This window comes from Poromitra crassiceps, assembly GCF_964638095.1.
Source record: "Poromitra crassiceps genome assembly, chromosome: 8".
NCBI classification, from domain to species: Eukaryota; Metazoa; Chordata; class Actinopteri; order Beryciformes; family Melamphaidae; genus Poromitra; species Poromitra crassiceps.
The window spans coordinates 9110457-9137946 of record NC_139629.1 but is presented as its reverse complement, the minus strand read 5'-3'; the positions used below and the strand labels follow the sequence as shown (position 1 = coordinate 9137946).

The window sequence follows — 27490 nt, the reverse complement described above, 5'->3', positions numbered from 1 at the left end:
TTACGGCAGGAGTCTGTATTTGCAATGAAAAAGTATAATTTATTCATTCCAAATTATTCACACAGGTTATCATTACCTGTGACCTCATAGAACTGAAAATGACTATCTCTGTGTTTTCCAGAGGTGACTTTGCACAGACTAACTTTTGGTATGTAGGTGTTAGAGAGTGAACTTGACCGTCTTACACATTTGACAAAGTGAACAAGTGATTATGTATACCGTAAATTCCGGACTATAAGCCGCGGCTTTTTTCCCGTTTTTTGGCCCCTGCGGCTTATATAACGGTGCGTCTTATCTATGGATTTTTTCAGAAAAAAAAAAAAAAAATACAAATAAAATCTCTCTTTTTTAGCACTCTTTCTAACTATAAATCCACTTCTGTTTTAATTTCCTCTCTTGCCCTCTTTTCACCACACCGCGGACACTGTGTGCACTGTAAAAATAAACAATGGTGGTGTTGTGTTATGTTGTTTTGTTGAAATGTTACGGTAATACGGTAAATGGGAGCTTCCTCAAACAGCAATCTCTTTCCCGACAATCCCCTCTGTGCGTGACCACTTACATATGGTAATTACGGTAAGCAAACGGCCACTCTGCCATCAACTCCCTCCCCCGACTACCAGGAGAAAATCACAAACTTCGGCGAATTCACACAAAGGAAGATCAAGGAATATTCCATCGAACCGGAGCAGATCATAAATATGGATGAAGTGCCTTTGACGTTCGACCTGCCACTCACTCGGACTGTTAACAAGAAGCGCCCTGGAGGATTCTTTCACCAAAAAAAAGCTTTGCTCGTTCTCGACAGCATGAGAACGAGCAGTAGAAGCAACACTCTCACTTACCATGGGGAAGGTACGCAGAAATTCACACGAGGCAGCTTTCAAGTTGAAAGCAGTCAATCTCGCATTAAAAGAGGGAAACAGAGCAGCCGCGCGTAACCTGGGCATCGATGAGTCAATGGTGAGGCGTTGGACGGTGCAGCAGGAGGAACTGTCTCAGCACGGAATATTATAGGAGTGTGAAAACATCCACAATCACCAACGGGTTCCAAAACGCTGGACTGCTGCGGGATGAAGAGGATGACCCCGCCACAGCTGGCGCTGAGGGCCGTCAGAGGCTTCAGAGGCTGTTCGATGCCGACAGTGACGAAGAGGAGTTCGTTGGTTTTGAGTGACAATGAAGGAGAGAGGAGAGTGGTTGACGAAGCCACCCTGAACCTGTTCGTTTCCGACACTGAAGATGAGGACTTTGGTGGTTTCAGTACGCAGGAAGAAGAGGAAGACGAGGATTAGTGACTTGACTTCTCTGGTTACAGGTTTGCTGCACATATAGCCTATTGTTGTGTGATTTTGTCTGGGGATTAGTGACCTGACTTTTGTTTTGTTTTGTTGAAATGTTAATAAATGGGAGCTTCCCCAAACAGCCATCTATTTCCCGACATTCCTCTCTGTGCACGAACCCTTTCATATGGTAATTAAACATCAAAACACCCGCGGCTTATAGACCGGTGCGGCTTATAGAAGAAAAAAATAGTCAATTTTGGTCCCGCGGCTTATAGACCGGTGCGTCTTATAGTCCGGAATTTACGGTAGGTGTTTTGCACCAAACATTTTGTGTGTGTTTGGTGGTGCAAACATTATTCTACCGCACTCAACTTATTATATATCTTGGGGCTGATTCATAATGACACCAAATACCCTGCCTGAAGAAAAGTATCATAGAAAATGCAGTGTTGAAAATACTCAAAAAAATAGGACCATGTAGCCTATTTTCATCTGTGGTAAGCAAGAGGAAATGTGTTCTTGGTGTACTGCAAAGCCAGTTCTGTACCTACAATTACCAATGATGGACATTTTCACTTGACAAATTACTGATATGATGGCAGATCACAGACACATATTACAAATCCCAAGATGTTCCCATGTAATAATAGTAGTCTTGTGCGAATGAAGCTATCATCAAGTCTGGCTGTGTGTGTGTGTGTGTGTGTGTGTGTGTGTGTGTGTGTGTGTGTCTCTCTCTCTTTCTCTCTCTCTCTCTCTTGCATAACAGTGATCTAATTTGAGTCGGGCTGGGGGTCTGTGAAGAAGCCATGGTGCTAGACTAGTTTCTAAATGATGGAAAGGAGCCAGGTTGTGTCTGTGTTGAGGGTCGCAGGCGTACAGATGTTTCCTGCCTCATTGTTAAGAAGCTAACAGAAGTGGCCGTTACGGACCTGGAGGCGCCTGTGGTCCACACAGTCTCCGTGTCCTCCCCATACCCTTACCCCGAGACGCTATCGTAGATATGACCACACTCTCGCAGACAGACACTTCAACTGGCTTCAGGTTGACAAGTAGAGCCAGGTGACTGTTGGCTGTTCTGTGGAGTGGTGCTTTCAGGGTCAGGGTTTATTGGAAAGTCAATTGACTCGGGTTCCATCTTGGTCACGCATCCGGGCCAGTAAGTTTGTGTCTAACAAGACAACACTCTTATCTCTTTGAATGGGGAGTCATCTATATTTAAAGTTCTGGCATGCATACATACAATCATTTGCATTAGATTAGATATTTATGAAGACTGCTGAATTGTTAACAACAATGGAGTGTTATAAAACGATTGCTGGCAGACAGTTGAGTTGATGTTGCCCCCAACATGCATGAGTTGTCGTGAATAACAAACTCCTGCCTTTGTCTAAACCTGAAAGTCTGATTGGTGGATGTTGTTTGTGATAAGCACACAAAGGTGGTGGGCTACATCGATTGGCCAGTTTGGCTCATGATATGTTTTACGTCAGAGCCACCATCTTTAGCATTACAGATTTAACCCATTCAAAACTGCTACAGTGCACTGTCGCTATATATAGGGATGCACGATATATCGGCAATCATATCGGTATCGGCCGATGTTAGTCATTTTTTAACATATCGGTATCGGTCCGATGTTGCAATGTTAATATCGGTTATCGGTATCAGCCAAATTCTTCACATTGAGATGAAATAATGCAGTAAATCTATGATTTATGGGCTTTTACAAATGTTTTTGAAATAAAGAAATGTATAAATTTTTCAAATTCAGTGTTAACATGTGTTTTTCAGTATGTACAAAATTTTATTATCATAGAAATGTGTTTTTATACAGATCATATCGACATCGGTAAATATCGGTTATCGGCCAAAACAGCAATCTTAACACTTTCAGTGCCACGGCCCTTGGGCAAAAGGTTGCTTGCTGTGCCACATAGGCCGCAATGCATTTTAAAACAGTCATATAATTTCTTTAATAATTACTATGTAAACACTGAACACGCACAAATAACGATGAGACTCTCTTCTATCACCTGCAAAAAAAAGTTTATTGATCCCATTTTCCGTTCTTTAGTTATGAGCCGGAGAAGATAGCTTGATTGAACGAATAACAGAGCTTTTTTTCTACGAGCTGAGATAATGAGCCTTTTGTGAAATTAAACATTTCAAGCACATCACTGACTCTGAAGCTAATTTTCTGATGTAGTCACACCTCAAAAATAATTTCCTTCAATAAAACAGTGAAGGCAAGGGAATTTTGTTTGGAAGAATAATATTTTTAGCTGAAACCAGCAGCGCTGGCGCCTGCATGCGCTGCTGGTTGCAGCTTCTTGCTGTTCTTTTGCTGCTGGTGGGCATCGGATATTCTGGCTTGCGTTTGCCAACCCTGTCCTGCTGTCTGGGTCTGTGTTGTGTACTTGGCTCTGCGTGCCCACCTCCCCCCCTCCTCCTCCCCCCCCCCCCCCGTTGTGGGAGGAGTATCTCTCTGCTCTGCTGTTTTATCTGCCTGTGCTCAGCACTGAAAAAGGTCGCTAGATCCTGCTTTTTTACAGCCGCGTGTACCAGCTCCCATGCTTCGAGTTGAGAATAATAACAAATCCACGGCTGATCATGTGTTGCAGCGGACACGGAGGCTGTTGCAGCGGACACCGAGGTGCTCAATTGTGATAGCAGATTGGCTGCTGCAGGGGCACAGCTAAACGTTGCTTCAATGAAGCCGCTGCATACGGACGGATGCGATGCGATTTCCTTCCCCCCAATGACTTCTTCTGTGTGTTTCACTCCACGTTCTCTCATCTGGAGAGCGCTGTCGCCACCTAAGGGTTCTGTAAAATAGGTTAGACACATTCAATACCTCTGATCTTGTAAGAGGCGATGTAAGAGGCATAGATCGACACCCCCCGTCAAAAAAAAAAATTCGAGTTATTGACGCCATTTGGCGTCGCTGGCACTGTACGGTAAATTTCTAATGACGCCATATGGCGTCGCTGGCACTGAATGTGTTAATATCGGTTATCGGCATCGGCCAAATTTTTCATATCGGTGCATCCCTAGCTATATATGATACTGTCTCTAGCTGTGCATTATCTCAGTTATGACATGGCTTATGTTACTGTAGCCTAAGGTGACCAGATTTCCCAAATGAAAATCGGGGACATTTTGTGGTCTGCTAGGGGGGCCCAGGGGGGGCTGTGCCCCCCCGACTTTTAGAAAATTGTGTACATTTTACAGTAAAATGTATAAATCTGGTGCACTTTGAGAGCAAAAGTAAGAGGCTAGATCTATGAAGAACTTTGTGATTTTGAAACAATTGAAAAAGAAGCAGTGGTTACTAATGGTTAGGCCCTACTAGTTATCTGGCACATTTTACCACAAATAAGACAGCCTTGGTATGAGAAATAGGCTACTGGTGTATTGTGTAGAGTGGCAGGAACATAGAGAGGGACAACTTCTCTCTTTGACCTCACCAACTGGTGGATAATTTATTTCCACAAAACAAAAACATTACAGTAGTGATTTATTCCCTCAGTAAACACTTTCCTTGAGTTTAGGGTGTCGCTCACCAGTTTCAAGTATTCAATGGCCACATGACCATATTAACTGCTAATTTAATATTAAATGCTGACAAAATAATTTAAAAAATCATGTTAATACTAAAAGGCAATTTTAATGATTAAAATTGTAATCTAGAGATAAATATGACCTATTGTGTTAATTTAAACCAGGGGTTATCAAAGTTTTGATGGCTGAAGGCCAATTTAGGGAACAGTAGGCTAATGACTAGATAACAATGATCCATCGCCAATCATGTTAAAAATTGACATTTTTTTCAATGGAGTTTGGTGTACATAAAAACGTTACTGACTTCTCTGCAAAAACGTTTTACTGCACTTACTTACCAGATAGTTTTACTGTACTTTTAACTATTCAAAACAACTGGGATGGATAACCCGCTGAATGGGGTCCGGTAAACAAGGACAGTAGCAAAAGCAGCAAGCAGACGCCGCCTCTCGTTCGCCACCTCTGGGGCTTCGGTTGCGGGCGGCTGGGTCCTGGGAAAACCACGGCACGGGCAGAGGGAGAACATCTACTCTGTGATCTACTCTGTCACACACAGGCAGCACTTTGCACAACGTGCACAACGACAGGCTTTTGTGGTGCCGCAAATGCTTTGTTATCGAGTTTCTTGCCAGTATTATTATTTGACTTTGTGGCCAAAATCGGGGACATTTTCGGGGACAGCTCCAGCCGGGGACAGAGCACCGAAATCGGGGACTGTCCCCGAAAATCGGGGACGTCTGGTCACCCTACTGTAGCCCCTTTTAGATTGGCCAAAAATCCCACTAATATCCACAAACTACTGGCTTTTTTTTCAGTCTAAAAGTGGCCAAGCCGGGCCCTGCAAGTGAGGTGGGTTTTTACATGACTGCTCTGCACGCCATGGCGATATAAAACTTGGCGCTGGTCCAACGCGTTATTCTCCGACCCTGCTTCTCCTCTTGATTTGCCGCCCCTTTTCCAGCGTGAGTCAGTGATTCAGTGATTCCCACAGGCTGAAATTCGACTTTCTTAACAGTTAATTACTTTACATTGATGGAATATGCCGTCTCTCATGCACGAGTGCAGCCCACATAGCCCAGGCACACATAGACTGCGTCAAGTCAGCCAGAATGTAAGTAGGTCGTCCGCTTTAGCTCTTTCAAAATAAAACGATCGTTGTAACGTTAACATGTTGAGTAATGCTTTCAGCCACAGTTTCACTCCATATGTAATCTTAACATCACATCACAACAAGTATCTTGATACAATGTTTGCTGCTTCGTTTGTTGAAACACCTTTTTCTCCTCCAACGTGCATCAGTAAGGCTATTTACTTGTTTGAATGACATTATTTTGAAAGTTTTACCCGGGAGTTTCCATTTTGTTTTGGCTGACCTGACACTTGGCCTGGACAGCCGTGGGAGAAGGGAGAAGGGAAGGGGAACAGAGCCCCCGCAGCCGCGGATAAACTGAACGGGTTGAGAGTGCGATCTAAAAGTTTAAAAGGTGATGCTGCTGCTGCTTTCCTGGGTAGCAGAACAAATGGTGTATTAGTGGGACTTTTGATGTAAAAAAAAAAGGTATGTGGTTGTGCTCATTCTGCAGACTGTGGGCAGCTCTCAGTTGTGAGTGTGTCTGTGTGTGTATAAGCATTATTCTCCCTGCAACTCCTCCCCCAGGCGGTACGTGAGAATGTGTTTGCAGTCAACGCGTTTGGTTAAGTTAAATAGGGGCTTAACAGGCACTAGATGTTGTTTCTTCAGTCACAGAAGCCTCTCCCATCTTAAGATTAAAATCTTGGCATGACCTTCACTTCGTCTCCGCTCTGAATTCCTCTCGTGCTTCTGTCCAAGTGAAGAACGAGATGCAAACCTGCCCCTCTCCTCCCCTCCATCCTCTCCTCTGTACCAGTGAGGCGATTGAGATTTAGGAGACAGATTTGGCATTCTGTGAAATATTCCGGCAGCAGACGACGTACTGTAGGTGCCTCGTGCTAAAAAGGGGGTTTTCTTCTCGGAGCGGAGCAGACCCCCGTCCAACTGGACCATGTTTGAATCATGTGCAGTGAGATCACTCCAGCAGATAGGCCATGGGAATAATAACATCCTATTTCTGGAGGATGACTTTGAAAAGTGGAGAGGCCACCAGGGTGATTATGTGTGATTAGTACTGTACTTTGCCCTTTTCTACACAGCTCTGCATTTCTTTCCACCATCCCTTGGCCTTGTAGGGGAATGCATTTTCTCTCTCTCTCTGCGTGCCAGTTTGTAAAAAAATGTAGAGGGTTCAGGCAAAGGGCGAAGTGTCAAATACACAGTGGGCCCCTACCCACCATTCTCTCATGTGTTTGGGGTTGCGATATTTTTTATTCGGATGATGGCGAAGGCTGGAGGCGCCCTCTGCCTGTGATTGGACAGACAGCAGTTTCGCTTGCTAGCATGCATGAAAGACGCCACTGTGTGTTTATGTTTTTGATATAGTCTGGCAGTGCACATATGTGGCTTACAGACAAATAAAAAAGAAAAGATAAAAGCTGAATGAGTCCCCCCCCCCTCGCTCCAGGTAGTGGCAGCGGAGCGGGAATCGAACCCACAACCTCTGGCCCCGGTGTCTCTGTGTGTACTATTCCTTCACACCACCAGCTGCCCTTCACACTCACAGCTCTTCTCCGGGCGCTCTTGTCTCTTCCCTCTGCCTGTCACCATTCAAAACTGACTGAGGCTCGAACCCACGACTGCAAAAGTGGCTGAGGTCTCAATATTGGCAGGGAGCAAGCATACACTCTGTGCCACCAAGTCAGGCTGATTGAATGAGGTTTTCTCAGGGCTTTAAATGACTCTTTCCTCTGGCTGTCGACATTCAAAACTGACTGAGGATCGAACCCACAACCTCAAAAGTCACTGAGGCTCAAACCCACAAGTGCCAAACTGCTAGACAGCAATCCAACTCGCTGAGCTAGTGGGTCATAGCGATTAAGACTAGAAGATTAAAGTATAGTCTTTATGCATCTTAAAATATGTTTTGAAGGGACCTTTCAAGTTGAATAGTATTTGAATTATATTAATATGACGTGAGTTTCTATTCGCCTTGCACAGAAAACCTTTTACTTTTATACTTGAGTACATTTCAGAGCCTGTACTTTTTTCCTTTTACTTGAGTAATTAAGTTGAATCAGTACTTCTGCTTTACCAGTCTTTTTTTTACACAAATAACTGTACTTCTACTTAATCAGAGCAACAATGTGATTAAATTTGGAATGACAAGAAAAAATGACACGTCTGTGCAATAGGCTAAGTAGGCCTAAATAACTCAGATATAGGGTCTGCAATTGTAACGTTCCATAATAATGAAGTATCTCATGCTTGTTGATTTAATGATTGTTTTGCACCTGCTGCTCACGTTTGAGATACTTCTGGCTCGCCTGGAAAGAAGGTGGGAGCGGCCGAGTACAGTCAGCCAATCAGAAGCAGAGAGGGGCGGGTCATGCCTTCGCCATCATGGGGAAAAAAATATCGCTTTGGGGTTGAGGGTGTGGGGCGGGGGAGGGGTGTGTGGCTTGCGGACACCTACCAAGAGAAAAGGTCAAATGATGAGAAAGCAGCAGGTTCAAAAAAAAGAAGAAGAGAGAAACGGCAACTGACATCGAGTGTGGTAGGTGGCACAAATAGGAAGGCTAAAGTAATTGAGATGGAAAATGAGGATGGGATAGAGAAATAACGCGGCCGAGATTAAAGTGGAGAGATTGAGGGGAGATTGAAGTGGAGAGATTGACGGGCTCGGCTGTGGAACTCAGAGAAGTGGAGAGCAAATTGAAACGGGAAGAGAGGCTGGTATGCTGCTGATGAAAAGAGACCTGTGTGTGTGTGTGTGTGTGTGTGTGTGTGTGTGTGTGTGTGTGTGTGTGTGTGTCTCAGCACGCCATAGGTCCTCTTCTACCCACACTTCAGCTTCCCAGCGTTTTGTTTGGAAGGAGAGAAGGCAGCGTTGTGAGCTCTGTCTCACAGCGTCTAAAGAAAGACAGAGACGTCTGAACCCGCCCAGCGCCCGCCTCATCTCCCTATCTGCCCCCATGGCCAAAATATGTCTGCTGTAATTGTGTTCTCATTTTGACAAGCAGATGATTGATGCAGTGGAGAAGCTGCAGGGCTTCAGGGACTGGCTGCTTGCAGGGCCTGAGTGCTGCTGAGCTGCTGAAACAATCTCTGTGGCATTTAACTAAGGCATGTGCGTGCACACACACTCTCACACACTTACGCTCTCTCTCTCTCTCTCTCTCTCTCACACACACACACACACACTCACTTACGCTCTCTCTCTCTCACACACTTACGCTCTCGCTCTCTCTCTCTCTCTCACACACACACTGACTCACTTACGCTCTCTCTCTCTCACACACACTCTCACTCACTTACGCTCTCTCTCTCTCTCTCTCTCTCTCTCACACACACACACTCACTTACGCTCTCTCTCTCTCTCACACACACACACTCACTCACTTGCGCTCTCTCTCTCTCTCTCTCTCTCTCTCTCACACACACACACACACACTCTCACTCACTTACGCTCTCTCTCTCTCTCTCTTTCACACACACACACACACACTCACTTATGCTCTCTCTCTCTCTCTCTCACACACACACACACACTCACTCACTTACGCTCTCTCTCTCTCTCACACACACACTCACTCACTTACGCTCTCTCTCTCTCTCTCTCTCTCTCTCTCACACACACACTCACTCACTTACGCTCTCTCTCTCTCTCTCTCTCACACACACACTCACTCACTTACGCTCTCTCTCTCAATTCAATTCAATTCAATTCAAAGGGGCTTTATTGGCATGAGAAACATACGTATACATTGCCAAAGCAAGTGTCAAATGAAAACAAAAACAAAAGCAAAAATGTGCGTACAGTTAAAGATATAGAAGAATAAAGAAGTGTAACTTTACACACAAATATAATACACATAAGTTAGCTTATGAGTATGCTTACAATTAAATATATACTAAGGAGCTGTGTAAACAGCTATGTAACATTGCAATCAGATAATATGCATAAGCGTAGTTAACTTAAGCATGGGCATACAATAAAAGATCTCTCAAGTGTGTAAACAGCTGTACATAAGAGTATAAACATTAACTTAAAAGGTGCAAAGAGAAAATTGTGCTTGATGGTTGTTGAACAAAATATATGCAAGTAAGGGTATACATAGATGAAAGAAAATACAAAGTAGACATTGTAGTTCAAAATGATATATACAAATACAAATAAACTTGGAACTTGTGTCAACACTGATTTTGTTCTTATTAGAGGTATTTAAAGCTATACAGCAGGAGCAGGAGGCAGACCCGGGGCCTATCCTGCTCTGGGTTGAGGGTGGTTATGTTCCATTATCTTCCATCCTTTTCTTGTCACAAGAGTTCACAAATCGTGCTGCTGTGTTTGCACATTGTGGTACTTCCCCCAGCAGATATGGAAGTTTTTTGTTGTCCGTCATGGTTTCAAAGTCTTTTTGTATGTTTGTAATCTGAGCGAAGTATGTGTCTCTGATGTCTTCATATAGTTGGCAGGTGGTTAGGAAGTGCAGCTCTGTTTCCACCTCCTTTTGTGTGCAGTGGGTGCACAGTCTGTCCTCTCTTGGGAGCCAGGTCTGCCTGTGGCGGCCTCTCTCGATGGCGAGGTTGTGCTCACTGAGTCTGTACATAGTCAAGGATTTCCTCAGTTTTGGGTCAGTTACAGTGCTCAGGTATTCTGCCACTGTATACTCTCTGTTTAGGGCCAAATAGCATTCTAATTTGCTCTGTTTTTGTGTTGATTCTTTCCAATGTGTCAGATAGTTGTCTTTTTGTTTCCTTATAATTTGGTTTAGTCTAATGGGGTTTCTGTCTGGTGGCTCTGCTTGTGTTTGTGGGCAGAGTCCCTGAATCAGCTGGCTAAGGGGGCATCTCTCCACAGTCTCTCTGTGGGTGAGGGCTTTGTTATGGAGCGTGTCATGGTCACTTTCTTTTAGATGATAGTAAAATTTAAATGCTCTCTTTTGAATTTTGATAACTAGTGGGTATCGTCCTAATTCTGCTCTGCATGCGTTGTTTGGTGTTTTCCGTTGGACACGGAGAATGGTTTTGCAGAATTCTGCATGCAGAGTCTCAATTTGGTGTTTGTCCCATTTTGTAAAATCTTGGTTGGCAAGTGGACCCCAGACTTCACAACCATAAAGGGAAATGGGTTCTATAACGGAGTCCAATATTTTGAGCCAGATTTGAATTGGGATGTCTAACTTTATGTTTCTTCTGATGGCGTAAAAAGCCCTTCTTGCCTTGTCTCTCAGGTCGTTCACAGCTTTGTTGAAGTTGCCTGTGGTGCTGATGTTTAGTCCGAGGTAGGTGTAGTTTTTTGTGTGTTCTAGGGCAATCGTGTCTAGATAGAATTTATATTTGTGGTGCTGGAGGCTGGGTCCTTTTTGGAATATCATAATTTTTGTCTTGGTTAGGTTCACTGTCAAGGCCCACGTCTGGGAAAATGTGTGTAGAAGGTCAAGGTGCTGTTGTAGCCCTTCTTTGGTTGGAGACAGCAGCACCAGATCGTCTGCAAACAGCAGACATTTGACTTCTGTGTCTACTAGGGTGATGCCAGGTGCTGCAGACTGTTCTAATGTTTTTGCTAGTTCATTGATGTATACGTTGAAGAGGGTCGGACTCAAGCTGCAGCCCTGTCTGACCCCCCGGCTTTGGGGAAAGAAGTCTGTGTGTTTTTTGCCAATCTTAACCGCACACTTGTTGTTAGTGTACATTGAGTTTATGATGTCATAGGTTTTTCCTCCAACACCACTTTCCAATAATTTGTAAAGCAGACCCTCGTGCCATATTGAGTCAAATGCTTTTTTGAAATCAACAAAACAGGAGAATAATTTGCCTTTCTTTTTGTTGATTTGGTTGTCAATTAGGGTGCTGAGGGTGAAGATATGGTCTGTTGTACGATACTTTGGTAAAAAGCCTATTTGGGTTTTGCTCAGGACATTATTTTCAGTGAGGAAATGTAGGAGCCTGTTGTTGATGATCATACAGAGGATTTTCCCGAGGTTGCTGTTAACACAGATTCCACGGTAGTTATTGGGGTCAGATTTGTCTCCACTTTTGTGGAGCGGTGTTATCAGTCCTTGGTTCCAGATATTGGGGAAGATCCCAGAGCCAAGGACAATGTTAAAGAGTTTTAGTATGGCCAATTGGAATTTGAGGTCGGTGAATTTTATCATTTCATTCAGGATGCCGTCAACACCACAGGCCTTCTTGTTTTCTAGTGATTTTATTTTGTCCTGTAGCTCTTTTAGTGTAATTGGGGAATCCAGTGGGTTCTGATAGTCTTTTATGGTTGATTCTAAACTTTGTAGTTTATCTTGTATGTGTTTTTGCTGTTTGTTATTCTCTATGGGACTAAAGAGACTGGAGAAGTGGTTTACCCAAACATCTCCATTTTGGATGGGTAGATCCTCATGTTTTTGTTTGTTTAGAGTGTTCCACTTTTCCCAGAAGTTGTTTGTTTTTATGGATTCCTCAATATCATGTAGCTGGTTTCTAACATGTTGGTCTCTTTTTTTCCTTACTGTATTTTTATACTGTTTTAATGTTTCACTGTATTGAAGACGTGTGTTCTGGTTGTCTGGGTCTCTATGTTTTTGGTTTGATAGATTCCTTAATTTCTTTCTGAGATTTTTACAATCATTGTCAAACCATTTGTCATTGTTGTTGGGTTTTTTGGCTTTTCTATTGGATGCTTTTAAGTTTGATAAGGAGGCTGAAAGGTCAAATATATTGTTAAGGCTTTCTACTGCCATGTTTACACCTTCACTGTTGCATTGAAATGTTTCCTCCAGAAACTGATCTAAAAGTGATTGGACTTTGTGTTGCCTAGTAGCATTTTGATATGTTTCTACACTATTCTCCTTCCATTTGTAGCATTTTTCAATAGTGTGTAGTTTGGTTTGCTTTAGTACTTCATGATTGGGTGTTGATCTGTTCAGGTAGATTGTGGTTTTGCTGTGGTCTGACAGGGGTGTTAGTGGGCTGACTGTGAACGCTCTGAGGGACAGCGGGCTGAGGTCAGTGATGAAGTAGTCTACCGTGCTGTCACCCAGAGATGAGCTGTAGGTGTACCTACCATAGGAGTCCCCTCGAAGCCTACCATTGACTATGTACAGTCCCAGTGAACGGCAGAGCTGTAAAAGTTGTGAGCCATGTTTGTTTGTTGCTTTGTCATGGTTGTGTCTGGGGGGGCATATCGGAGAGGGGATGTTCCTACCTCCTGGTAGGTGTTTGTCTCCCTTTGTGCTCAGAGTGTCAGGTTCTCGTCCTGTCCTGGCATTGAAGTCTCCACAGACTACAATGTGACCACGAGCCTGGAAATGGTTAATTTCCTCTTCTAGGATGGAGAACATGTCGTCCTTAAAATATGGGGATTCGATTGGTGGGATGTAAGTGGCACACAGGAAGATATTTTTATCGGTTGAGGTAATTTCCTTGTTTATTTCGAGCCAGATGTAAAAAGCGCCTCTTTTTATTACCTTAATGGAGTGTGTTAGTTCTAATTTGTACCATATTAGTATACCTCCCGAGTCTCTTCCCTGCTTGATCCCTGCTTGCTTGGTGGATGGTACAACAAGCTCTCTGTAGTTTGCAGGGCAGCCAGTTGGACCATCTCCTCTGTGCCATGTCTCCTGTAGGACAATGATGTCATTGTTTGCAATTTCTTTGGTGAAGTCTGGGGTTCTGCTCTTAATCCCAAAGGCAGACGACCTCAGACCTTGTATATTCCAGGATGAAATTGTGAAAGATTTGTATTCCATTTTTTTTACAGTGTTATTAGTGGTTTTAGGACTGGACCATGATTGTGTAGAGCTCGCTGACCATCTGGTGTATGCTCAGGTCATAGGGTGAGGCTCTGTCAGGTGTGGGGTTGGGACTTGCTCTGCTCACCGCCTGCGCATATGTGTGGTGTATCTCTCTCTCTCACACACACTCACTCACTTACGCTCTCTCTCTCTCTCTCTCTCTCACACACACTCTCACTCACTTACGCTCTCTCTCTCTCTCTCTCACACACACACACTCTCACTCACTTACGCTCTCTCTCTCTCTCTCACACACACACTCTCACTCACTCTCACGCACACACACAAGCATTCTCGTATTTGTGGGGTTGTTAGACACACACACACTCTCACTCACTTACGCTCTCTCTTTCTCACACACACACACACACACACACACACACACACACACACACACTCACTCACGCTCTCACACACACATACACTCACTCACTTGTGCTCTCACACACACACATACACACACACACACACTCACTTATGCTCACTCACACACACACACACACACACACACACACACACACACACACACACACACACACACACACACACACACACACACACAAACTCACTCACAGAGAGAGAGAGAGAGAGAGTCCCATAACCCATCCATAATGCCCAGCTGACATTTTAGAAAAACACAGCACAGCATATAATTTTTCCAGTCTTGGTATAATGGTGCGGTGCCTAAAGCTGTTTAAATTGCAGTAATTATAGCTGGCCTGGATTCTAACCCCGTCTTCTGCAGTGCGTTTACTGTATTAGTTTAAAATCTTCCCAGATACTACTGGTGCACATCATTCACTATGTGATAAATACTTAGAAAGAAAAAAACTCACTATCAAATAAAAAAGTAAACAGCATAAGACTAAAGTGGAGCTTAGCTAAACTTTGTCTAGTGAAATGGACCTCGCAACACCTAGGGAAGCATGCAATTGAACTCGCACCCTCACAAAACGCTTCCATACAATTCCCCAATGTGTTAACTGCCACCTCCTGCCTCCTGCCTTAATAAACGTCTTATTGCTGTATGAATATTTCAGATGAACGAGAGATGCGAGCAGACTTCTGGAGCTAATGAGAACTATCTGTCTGAACTCTCATCCCCTCTACGGGGGAGGAGGAGGAGGAGGAGGAGGAGGAGGAGGAGGAGGAGGAGGAGGAGGAGGAGGGGGGGAAGCCTCCTGTGAAACGTCCTAGCCTTCACAGTGTGCATGTTCAACCCGAGAGGGGAGGAATCTGCTATAGATTAGACAAGCAATTAAATGGGAGCTCGAGGAATTAATTGGCCGCAAAGTACAAAACAGGCACTGGGGGAGCTGCTTCGCAAGTGGTGTTATTGATCGAGTCGATCCTTTAGTCCTTGTCTCTAAGCCGCACTCTGAGGAAGTACAGGGAGGCGTGGTGGCACTGTGTGGCAGCTCGCTGCACAGATGAGCACATGGCCTCATCGCCACAGTTGGTATATTCATGTCAATCAGCTTCTTAACGTCAACAGTAGGCTGGTGTGGATAGAGACACTGCGGAGCGCGTCATCATTCAGAAACCACGCCCAAAACGGGGGAAAACAGACCCCCCCCCCCTCCAATCCTGGCGTTCTCCTATGTCACGTGCATGGTTGCATGTTGCACAAAAAGATCGTATATATGGAAGATGAACACTCCAACTTACTTCCTTGACAGCTAGATCCACATTTTTCTTCTCGTCAATTCTCAATGGCGTCCTTGTTTTGCTCAGGAGTACAAAACAACTTTAACTGCCGATTTGTTGTGTGCGCAGCCCCACCACACAACAGCTTTTAGCTATGTTTAATTCAAGGAAAATGACGCTGGTGTGTGGGAGTGAACGGAGCGATTTCCCCCGTGATGGGCGTGGCCTATTTCATGCAGTGTCTCTATTCCAAGTCCAGCAAGCATTTGATGGCTAGTGATGTGCAGCAGAGAGGAGGCCAGGTCCACATGTTCAACATCAAGCCAAACATACACAAATGATATTTAGCCCCATATTTTACTGAAGAATGCAGGTAGCAGCTCTAATGTTTGCTGAGAATTTTCAGTGTTTTACGCAGACGCATATCCGACCGCCGGTCAATACTGAAAGAAGTGTTTGTAAATTGTAATATCAATAGGTCTATATGTGGAGCATTGTTGTTGTTACCAAGCAGCACTCCTGTCTGGTAAGAGACTTAGGCTGGAGGTGAGACAGGAAGTGATTTCCTGCCTCTGTTATCCGTACAGGAAACAGGTGGTTGTCGAAGGCCTTATCTTTCTGAGGGACTCTTCCACCCTCGACAACATACACACACAACATCCACACACATACACACACAACATCCACACACATACACACACAACATCCACAAACAAACCAGAGACATACAAACAAACGCTCTCTGTGACGCCAATACAATCGGAGTCACTCCAGGTCAAAACAAAAGCAACGTGATTTGTATCATTTGTCCAGTAGGCTCGGATGAAGTGGCCGCAAAACCTTTTCTTTTTTGATTCACGCAATTTGGCAGCGGCTCTCTGCATTCCTGGATAACGGTCCGCTCCGGCTGATTGGCTGCTATCTGGTCCTCCTGGTCCCGGGCTAAGGAGGAGACAGGCTGTTGAAGCCCCTCCCCTCCCCTCCCCTCCTTCATATCCTGTCATTCCACACATTCCTGCCCGTGGAGCTCCAGTCCACATCGGAGCTTTAAACTCACTGTTACTCTGTTGAGTCGGCAAGTCCCAGGCTGCAGGAGAGAGCGCAGGGTGTCCGGGCCGGCCATGCGTGATGTCAGGGGGGAGTTTCCAGTGTGTGTGTGTGTGTGTGTCTGTCTGTCAGTGTGTGTCTGTGTGTGTGTACGGTGTGTGTGTGGGATGGCTGCATGGACCAGCGTATGGGTATGCCTTGTATGCATTAGTGCACGTGTACCTGTATTTGCATGTGCCACATTTGTTTTTGCAAAGAGCTTGTTGACATGCCCTGTCTGGCCTGTATTTCCTCTGGATCTGCTTTTCCCACCAGCAGCAGCCATCTTCTTCCCTGGATTGATGGAGACACAGAGGGTAGAGGGGCGACGGGTCCAATGTGGTTAAAGCCAAACAAACAGAAGTCACTTTGGCACACAGCCCGTTGTCTGCTTTTTTTTTGGTCTTTCTCATGTTTAACTACAGCATGGTTGTACTGTAACTCCTCTGCACCCTGCTCCGTCTAGCAGTCCCCCCCCCCCTCCTCCCCACATCTGATTGGACCTCAGCCTGAGAGCTGCTGTAGAAGCAAAGGCTTGGCTCTCATTTCCAATTACAGCAGAAAGCATTTGAAATATGCACAAAGCTGAAGCTTTGCAGGAGGGCCAGGCAGGAGGCAGGCAGGAGGGCCAGGCAGGAGGGCCAGGCAGGAGGCAGGCCAGGCAGGAGGGCCAGGCAGGCAGGCCAGGCAGGAGGCAGGCCAGGCAGGAGGCAGGAGGCAGGCAGGAGGGCCAGGCAGGAGGCAGGCAGGAGGGCCAGGCAGGAGGCAGGCAGGAGGCAGGCCAGGCAGGAGGCAGGCAGGAGGGCCAGGCAGGAGGCAGGCAGGAGGCAGGCCAGGCAGGAGGCAGGCAGGAGGGCCAGGCAGGAGGCAGGCAGGAGGGCCAGGCAGGAGGCAGACAGGAGGGCCAGGCAGGAGGCAGGCAGGAGGCAGGCAGGAGGGCCAGGCAGGAGGGCCAGGCAGGAGGTAGGAGGAGCCAGGCAGGAGGGCCAGGCAGGAGGGCCAGGCAGGAGGTAGGAGGAGCCAGGCAGGAGGGCCAGGCAGGAGGGCCAGGCAGGAGGTAGGAGGAGCCAGGCAGGAGGGCCAGGCAGGAGGGCCAGGCAGGAGGCAGGCCAGGCAGGAGGCAGGCAGGAGGGCCAGGCAGGCAGGAGGCAGGCCAGGCAGGGGGCAGGCAGGCCAGGCAGGAGGGCCAGGCAGGAGGTAGGAGGAGCCAGGCAGGAGGCAGGCAGGAGGGCCAGGCAGGAGGCAGGCCAGGCAGGAGGGCCAGGCAGGAGGCAGGCCAGGCAGGAGGCAGGCCATGGAAAATAACAGAGGATCAAGTCACCGCCTTAAAACCTACATTAGCGAGTCTCTTTGTGAGTCACTCCTGCTCAGCATTCTCATCCTCAGTAAACTCCATGTTAACTATTCACTGTTGTTCTCTCTCACCCTGTCTGCTAATCCCCAGCCAATTCTGATTTGAACTTATTTTTTCAGTCCCAACTTAGCTAGCAGGACCGGCATGGTTCCAGAATCCAAGATCGTAACCTCGACATCAACTGCAAGGAACCTGTGTCAGTGCTTCTTTGATCTGAATCTACAGCCTGACATACTCCTCTGTCCTCTCCCTCAGGCTCTGCTGAAGATGGACTGTCAGGGCCTGGTGGCCAGGCTGGTCATGGACTTTGTGCTGCTGACCACGGCTGTGGAGGTGGCCGGCCGCTGGAGGGAGCTGGCTGAGAGGCTGGCCAAGGTCTCCCGCCAGCAGATGGACGCCTACGAGGCTCCACACCGTGACAAGAATGGAGTGGTGGACAGTGAGGTACGCCTGGGTTACTGTAGTTTACCGTCTCGACTCTTGTCTTTCTTCAACTGCAGTATTCTCGCCAAAGTGGTGATGACCTGATCATTCAGATTAAAGTGAAAATAGCCATGGGGAGAGATGAACAGGCTAAATTGGTGTACACGTAATTGAAATGGAGCTTTTAAATGGGCAAGAAAGAGTAATTTGTGCATATTAAATTACAATGCAAGTCATAGTCAAGAGAAAGAAAGCCTGTTGTGGGATGGCGGTGCATTCCCAATAGGTAGCAGAAGCACAAGATACTCAAATGGAACCCAGAACGCCCTGACGAAGGCTCTGGTGCTAAATCAATTTTTTTATTAATTTTGCATTTTTTTATTTTCTCATTTTTGTGTGCTTCCCCATTTGAGTGTTTTGAAGGGGCTACACAGGGATACCTGAGCTACAGTAGATACAATCAGCAAGGGAATTTCCACCAGTGATGAAAGGAGTTTGTTGTCAATCCACAAAGTAAAAAAGTATGCCCACCCCTAAAGAGAATGAATGATGGCAATTAGGGGTGTCACAATATATCGTCCCACGAAATTTCGCGATAGTAAAACGTCACGATATGTATCGTTAAGATGAAATCTCATATCGTGATTTTTTTTTTTTTTTTTTTCAAAAATAGACAAAGAAACGTCTTTGTTTGTTGAAGTTCAATGTGTGGAAAGTAGTTCAGTTGAACAAGTCTCTGAAGAGACACATGAGAAGTTATACAGGAGAGAAACCATTCAATTGAGTTTCTGGCAAAACTGTTTACTTGACAGGAAAAACTGAAGATGCATAAAAAATAGACTAAGAAAAGTCTTGTTGTTTGAGTTTGGAGAAAAACTGAAGATGCATAATGAGAATTTATACTGCTGAGAAACCTTTTAGTTCAAAGTAAATCTAAGTGACGGTGTAACTCATTCTATTTCAAGATAAGCCTTATCTCCAATCTCATGTTTTTTCTAGTTGTTATTGTAATAACAATTTCCCACAACAGCATGTTTTGTATTTGTGCATTTCAAATAAAATACTACTTTTCCAGTCATATATTGTCATTATTCAAGTTTAAAAAAATATTGTTAAAATCGTATCGTTATCGTGAACCCAGTATCGTGATACGTATCGTATCGTGAACTGAGTGTATCGTGACACCCCTAATGGCAATATATTGCCTTTAAGTTGTGCACCTACGGACACAGGATTTCCCTTTTCAGTAGATGACAGGATGTCCTCTTCTGTCCCTCGGTGTCTCCTGCAGGCCATGTGGAAGCCAGCCTATGACTTCCTGGTCACGTGGGCAGCCCAGATCGGCGACAGCTACAGGGACGTGATCCAGGAGCTGCACATGGGCCTGGACAAGATGAAGAGCCCCATCACCAAACGCTGGAAGCACCTGACCGGCACGCTCATCCTGGTCAACTGTCTGGACGCCCTGCGCAGCTCCGCCTTCAGTCCCGCCGCGCAGGACGACTACGCCATCTAAAGTTCCTCTCGGCTCCCGCCCGTGTTTGGAGATCACGAGCTTCACCTCGCTCGCTCGGAGCGTTTTACACGTTGCACGTTTGAGGAGAACATCACAAGAACTGCCCTACACTGGACACCAGAAGGAAGGCGTACAGATGTTACCTGTTTGAAAGTACCCTATTGCCGCCGCCTATCGCAACAATAAGTGTTTTATTCGGCTGCTAGTTCAGTGAGTTTTGGTCGTAGAGTGATACGATGAATACCATTGGAATCTGTGGATTCTCAGCTTTCATTTGGCATCTTGTTGGACTCTTCCTGGTGCAAACACAGAAAAAGAATCCAACTATTACTGTGACCACAGCGCAGTACTTTTGTGACTATAGGTTATTTCGAAACAGGTAACATCTGGAAGAGAGGAAGACCTGAAGGAACCTGGCGTCGAACAGTGGAGAGAGATCTGAAAGCCCTGAAGCAGACCTGGGGTACCATGATCATCCATAACGGTCGTCCAAAACACACAGGAGTGGAGATCCTGTGTTGCTGTCCTACATGTCAGTATGAAGGGCAGTAAGCTAGTCATGTTTGAGATGCTGCAACGGCCATCTTCGCTTTCTCTCAGTGACTACGTTTACATGCACACAATATTCCGGTTTTTGCCCATATTCGGAAAATAACAATATTCTGACTGAATGAATAATCCACTAATATTCCTGTTTACATGCAGCTGTAGCTCGCCCTCCCCGGCACGAGGGAGAGGGGAGAGAGAGGTAGGCAGGTAGGCAGAGTTTTTCTGTTGAGAATAAACAGAGGATCACTTGGTCCATTTTAGGAGCTTGCTGCTGGAAAGTTTGCCGTTGCGATTATTTGCACATCCAAGTCTTTCATAAAAAGTAGGCTAGTAGCCTACGTTATTACCTCGCAGGCTCGCAAGCATTTTGGACTTCCGTGGGCACTGGGCACCAATCAATGTTTCTCATCTCCTCCCGATCAGAAATGTGGGCTTTTCTTTTCGTATACCAGAGATGACAGATTATAATAATTATATCGCCTCTTCTAGCGATTTCTAGTACACATCAGTTGACCACAAACGGGGGCAACATGCGTCGCAAACTGCGGTAAAAACCCTGATTGAGACGCATATTCCGAATGCGCTGTATACATGATCAAAGAATCCTCCTAAAACCCAAATAATACTGGAATAACCCAGATGTCTTAATCGGAAAATGCTAAATTCGGAAAAAGGCCAAATTCGGGAAATGCAACTGGAATCTGCTGTTTACATGACCCTTATCAAATTCAGAATATTGTCATTTTCCGAATAATAGTGGAATATTGTGCGCATGTGAACGTAGTCAATGTCACTACTGTCCTCTTCTGTTTTTGTCATGTTCCTCCGGCTCTGCCTTCAGCTCCTCATACCCAGAGGAAGATCGCTAGACTGCCCATGTCTCCGTGGTCGCCAGCCAAACTACACAATGCTGTTATGTAGCTCTCAGTATTCACAAAGACTATTTTAATAGTTCTTGTCTTGCATAGTATGTATTTTTGTACTAAATATGGCACAGCGTTGTTGTTTTTAAAGAAACACTTTGGTTGAGAACTGTGGATTGAATGCTGAAAAAGACACTTTTTAAAGAAAGAGACACTTTTAAATAAATATTGGTATCCTCGTTACAGTAGCCTGGTCATGTTATGTCCAGACCAGTTTATGTATTTATTTATATATCGTTCAAAAAGAAAACACTATTATTGTTCAGGGTCCCTCTCACTGTGGTCCTTTTTCAGATACTCGAATATTCTGGTTACAGTCCATATTTTCTGGTCATTAATCGGTGCATTAAACAGAATAATTTGTTGATTTTGACAAGTTTTTACCAAACTCTTCACATTAACAGTCGGTCCCTCGCCACCCACTTCACAAGAGCTGCCTTCTGGCCTGTATTTGTTTTTATGCTACCTTCTTTGGAAGTCCTTTTTTTTTACCTAAGCTTGTCAAAAATGTATACAGTTCTTCAGTGATTCCCAACCAGGGGTACGTGTACCGCTTTAGCAGCTTGCAGGGGGTACTTGGAAACATTTGGGATTACAACTTATTTCCAAAATGATGACAAAAATCATTTCAAAAGTAATTTCATGAGCCCATTGTTAAAATGGCAGGTGCACGCCGCAACTAGCCCCCCCCCCCCCCCCCCCCGACAGGTGTCAACTGTTACAGAGGAGGCTGGCCAGCGAGACTAACTGTTACATGACTGATAAATGGCTCAAAAACATCCAGTTGCTGTCGCTCCAGATTCAGGTTTAGGGGAGCCTGGTGACAAAAGGAAAAAACACACTGGCAGCTCAGTGAAAAATATATTTTGTATGGATTGACTTGTACGTCTGCATATGACACTAAAAGTTATAGAACACATTTAGGAGCATCATCAACAGGCATGAGTGAGGGGGAACTATTGGCATGGCAAAACAGCTCAAGGGGTACATGAGACAAATAAAGGTTGGGAACCACTGCACCATGTATATATAACACACAGATGACCTGCTTCAATGTCAAAGCCACTGTTGGAACGGCACCGGCTATCTGTCAAAGCTTCTGGATAGGTCCTGTGTTTGTGTGACTGAGTGCTGCGTACTGTATAGCAATAGTTACATGTCCAGTGGTGAGTTTGGAAATCCTCTTTGGCATCCCTTTTTGTGACTGCATACTTTTGTGGAAAAGCATATCAATAAAAATGTAAATATTTGTACACACACACACCATCTTGTCCGCCGATGTCTGACTGACAATAATGACTGTGTGATCATATCTGCCCGCATCAGATGGCTTCATGTTCTTGGATTGGATTTCCCTGTCAGAAGTGCAAAGCACAAAACACAACATCATAGTCGAGGATGTTTTTCTTATCAGAAACACGAGCAACAGGCCGTTATGTTCCGCGTGTAATCAGCGTTCTGTTTGTGCCGGGTGCCGACCACCCTGGAAAACATCTCCGAGAATGTGCTGTGGAAAGCAATGAGATGTGCTGCTGGCACTGGGACAGCAGCAGAGGGAAGATCTGAAGAGAGATACTGAGGGCCAGCTACTGGGTGCAGACTGTGAGAGCAAGGTCAACGCTAACCGCAGAGACGGCTAGAACCAGGGAGAGAGAGAGAGAGAGAGAGACGGGGTTCCTACAGGAAATGTGTGAATTTGAAAGTTTTAGTTTTTGAAAATAGACATGGGTCATTGGAATTTCTTGAATTTATGTATTTGAACTTACACAATATATTGTTTTGCTGCTATGTTTGAGAAATTCTGACATGTTGGTGGAACACACACTTCATCATGTAATATGGGCATGTTCAATCGCCCCAAAATGTAGCAAACAGGGAATTTAAAAGGAAACAGTAGGTCATGGAACGCAAGAAGCTTTTATGAGCAAACATATCGTTCAACCTTTTGCACCATTGCAAAACGGTGCAAACTTTGAACGTGGCCCAGGATTGCTACATTGCCTATGTAAGAGATAGATTATATAGGCTATAAGTCCAATATCAGCAAACTTTGAGGGTCATTCTCTCTCTAGGCTCTGTGCCTCACTGCTCTCTCCGTTTCTATTCCTTTTCTTTGCCTGAGTTTCACACTTTAGCTCTCTGTGGTGTCAAAGCAAGCAGACCTTAATTAAATACACAGCTTAATGGAGGAGAAAAAAGAGGCGAAAGAAATGGAATTAATTACAGCCGAGTTTGGGCTGACGTGCTTCAAATCCCAGCCTGGAGTGCTAGTAATGAGCTCCCCCCGGGTGACGGGCTCAGAGAACACAGCTTGGCACCTCACGCACTGCAACTTTCTTCACTAGGGTCCAAAATTCAAATCCTTGCTAAGCCAAGGATAATCTATACAATGAGGGGATTTGTGTTGATATTTCGCCACCATGTCCGACATGTCCTACCTATTAGTTGCCTCTGGTTTGGGTTTTCTCTGGCTTAGCTTTTTGCCTTGCTGAAAGAAATGTCTGTAAGATTTCGGCTTGTCTAACACGGGACTCCTGACCCGTGTTGTGTCTCATAAATAAACGAGCACATTCATTCAAGAACACTCTAATCATAGATTTAACCATTTATGGCATAAATGGAAAACACAGTTATGTTTGGCGTTGACGGCTCCGCTCTTTACAGAAGATGCTCCTCCCTGAACCGGCCCAGCAGCATGCTACGCCGAGCAGGGAGGGCCGCAAAAATCCCCCATGGGCATACAAGATGCCAGATCAATTTAAAGCCATAGTGAGTAAGAGAGGGAGCCTAACCAAGACATGGAATACATGTTCACATTTTGAGCCATACAGACTCTAGCGCTAGAATACATGATTAGCCTTTGAGCCAAGCAGACTGACCTATAAAAGGTGGAGGCTGGGGTGGTGGAGGCAAAGCATTGCCAGCAGCAGCAGCAGTGTAAAGGCTGAATTATACTCGACCAAGCTCGTTGGGGGTGGGGCCCCGCGAGTCTCCGTGCAGACCCCGCGCTGGGGTTGATGCCATTATACTCAGAAAGTGATCAGCATGTATTGTACAATGGTGGTAAAATAGTGAGAACAGCCCGTGGAAAAGTCGCAATGAAACGCTATTATGTGAAGTACTCAGTGCGCTTTCACTCTCAAACGACCCCACAACAGCACATAAAGGAATCACCAAACTTGTTTTTACTGAATAGCCGTTTTACTTCTCAGCCCTGAGGCAGCATTTGTGGAGCAGATCAGAGTGAGAGAGGAGGCCGTGTTTAAACGGACCGCCTATTGTGAGAATGGCTGTGGTTGGTGAACTAATGATCCAATCAGCGGCTGACAGCTGGATACAGCTGGGGTGTTGCGCATGACTTCCGTGTCTCGAATGAACTAACGGAAGCTTCATTTAGCATAACGTGTTGGAATTGCGCATATTATGTGAATTTTTGTTATGTCTATGTTTTTGTCTATGTTCCCTCAACAATTATGTTCCTCCTACTCTACCTCTGATTGGCTTACCCTGATAGTGATATTTTAACCTTAACCAATCATCACTCCTCATTGATTTATACAGTTGATCTGAAAATAGGTTAGTAAACTCTCTGCCTTATTTCAAAGAGGTGGGTAAACTGAGTTTACCCTCCACTACAGCCCTGCATGCCTAAACCTAACCAATCATCACTCCTCATGCCTAAACCTAACCAATCATCACTCCTCATGCCTAAACCTAACCAATCATCACTCCCCATGCATAAACCTAACCAATCATCACTCACCATGCCTAAACCTAACCAATCATCACTCACCATGCTTAAACCGAACCAATCATCACTCCCCATGTCTAAACCTAACCAATCAACACTCACCATGCTTAAACCTAACCAATCATCACTCCCCATGCATAAACCTAACCAATCATCACTCACCATGCCTAAACCTAACCAATCATCACTCACCATGCTTAAACCGAACCAATCATCACTCACCATGCCTAAACCTAACCAATCATCACTCACCATGCTTAAACCAAACCAATCATCACTCCCCAGGCCTAAACCTAACCAATCATCACTCCCCAGGCCTAAACCTAACCAATCATCACTCCCCAGGCCTAAACCTAACCAATCATCACTCCCCAGGCCTAAACCTAACCAATCATCACTCCCCAGGCCTAAACCTAACCAATCATCACTCCCCATGTCTAAACCTAACCAATCATCACTCCCCAGGCCTAAACCTAACCAATCATCACTCCACTCCCCATGCCTAACCCTAACCCAATCATCACTCCCCATGTCTAAACCTAACCAATCATCACTCCCCATGTCTAACCCTAACCCAATCATCACTCCCCATGTCTAAACCTAACCAATCATCACTCCCCAGGCCTAAACCTAACCAATCAACACTCCCCATGCCTAAACCTAACCAATCATCACTCCCCATGCCTAAACCTAACCAATCAACACTCCCCATGCCTAAACCTAACCAATCATCACTCCCCATGCCTAAACCTAACCAATCATCACTCCCCAGGCCTAAACCTAACCAATCATCACTCCCCAGGCCTAAACCTAACCAATCATCACTCCCCATGTCTAAACCTAACCAATCATCACTCCCCATGTCTAAACCTAACCAATCATCACTCCCCATGCCTAAACCTAACCAATCATCACTCCCCATGTCTAAACCTAACCAATCATCACTCCCCAGGCCTAAACCTAACCAATCATCACTCCACTCCCCATGCCTAACCCTAACCCAATCATCACTCTCCATGTCTAAACCTAACCCAATCATCACTCCCCATGCCTAACCCTAACCCAATCATCACTCTCCATGTCTAAACCTAACCAATCATCACTCCCCATGTCTAACCCTAACCCAATCATCACTCCCCAGGCCTAAACCTAACCAATCATCCCTCCCCAGGCCTAAACCTAACCAATCATCACTCCCCATGCCTAAACCTAGCCAATCATCACTCCCCATGTCTAAACCTAACCAATCATCACTCCCCATGCCTAAACCTAACCAATCATCACTCCCCATGCCTAAACCTAAGCAATCATCACTCCCGATGCCTAAACCTAACCCAATCATCACTCTCCATGTCTAAACCTAACCAATCATCACTCCCCAGGCCTAAACCTAAGCAATCATCACTCCCGATGCCTAAACCTAACGGTTAGGCCCGTTAGGGGATCAGAGTGGGAAAAACCTTGAAAGAAAACATCTCTCCCTACTTCTTCTTGTAGACTATTTCAGACTGGTCCCACATACTGTGGTGCAACCCTGCCTGGTGATGAGGGACACATAGGGGAGTCCTTGTTAGTGGGATCTCTGGCTGTCTCTCACTGAACAACCATCTTCATAATGCTGTTCTAAATGTGTCCCTTTGTGGTGGCGGCAGATTAGAAGCGGAGGAACCCACACGCAGACTCTGATCACCAAATGTTTTTGACCTTCCTCCGTCAGAAAGATTAGATTTCAATGAACTGCAATTCTACTTATTGTTACTCCTCCGCAATCATATTTTCTGGGCCGATAAGATTATTATTATTTCTTTTTCATCTCTAAAACATGCTGGAGTGGAATGAATGAACATGAAGCCATTCAGAAACATCTGTTTTTAGTTTCACAGTCTTGTTAGTGGCAATACAACTCCAATGAGAGCTGGCAATGCCATCAATAACTGTATTTATAATAGCTGGGTTTAATGGGTACAATAGCGGATGACAACATTTCCTGCCATTTACAATCATATCGCCTTGTGGTTTGAGTGTCCGCCCTGAGACTGGGAGGTCGTGAGTTCGATCCCCGGCCGAGTCATCCCAAAGACTATAAAAATGGGACCCATTTGCCTCCCTGGGTCAAGGGATGGGTCAAATGCGGAGAACAAATTTCACACATTGTGTGACAATCAGTGGGACTTTACCTTATCGCAAAAGAGGGTTTGTCAATAAAGAAAATATGCTTTAAATATAGATGGAAGTGCATTTCTCGAATAAATAATTGCATTGCAGCACGGTTCAAAAGTGGTGTTAAACTTTCTAAATGCTGTAAAATATCATAAAACATCTGTCCATCACAACCCAGAAATGCTATACAGTACCTGCTGCCACTTCTTTATATGGCCATTAGTTGGTAGCCGACATCATCATTATCATACATATTGTTTCTAACACACATAGAAGTGGGGGTACGGTGGCGCAGTCGGTAGCGCTGTCGCCTCACAGCTAGAAGGTCCTGAGTTCGATTCTCGCCTGGGACGCTGTGGGCGCTGG

General features: G+C 45.2%; 1 protein-coding gene across 1 annotated transcript in view; it reads left to right on the top strand.

The window, feature by feature from the left end:
- Positions 1 to 22463, top strand: part of LOC310781356 (SH3 domain-binding protein 4) — a 37357-nt gene extending 14894 nt beyond the window's left edge. The window contains exons 3-4 of the mRNA XM_083641968.1: positions 18058 to 18246; positions 19517 to 22463. Coding sequence (XP_083498094.1) covers positions 18058 to 18246; positions 19517 to 19741 — 414 coding nt within the window. The 3' untranslated portion in view covers positions 19742 to 22463. The remainder of the gene's footprint in view (positions 1 to 18057; positions 18247 to 19516) is intronic.
- Positions 22464 to 27490: the final 5027 nt, after the last annotated feature.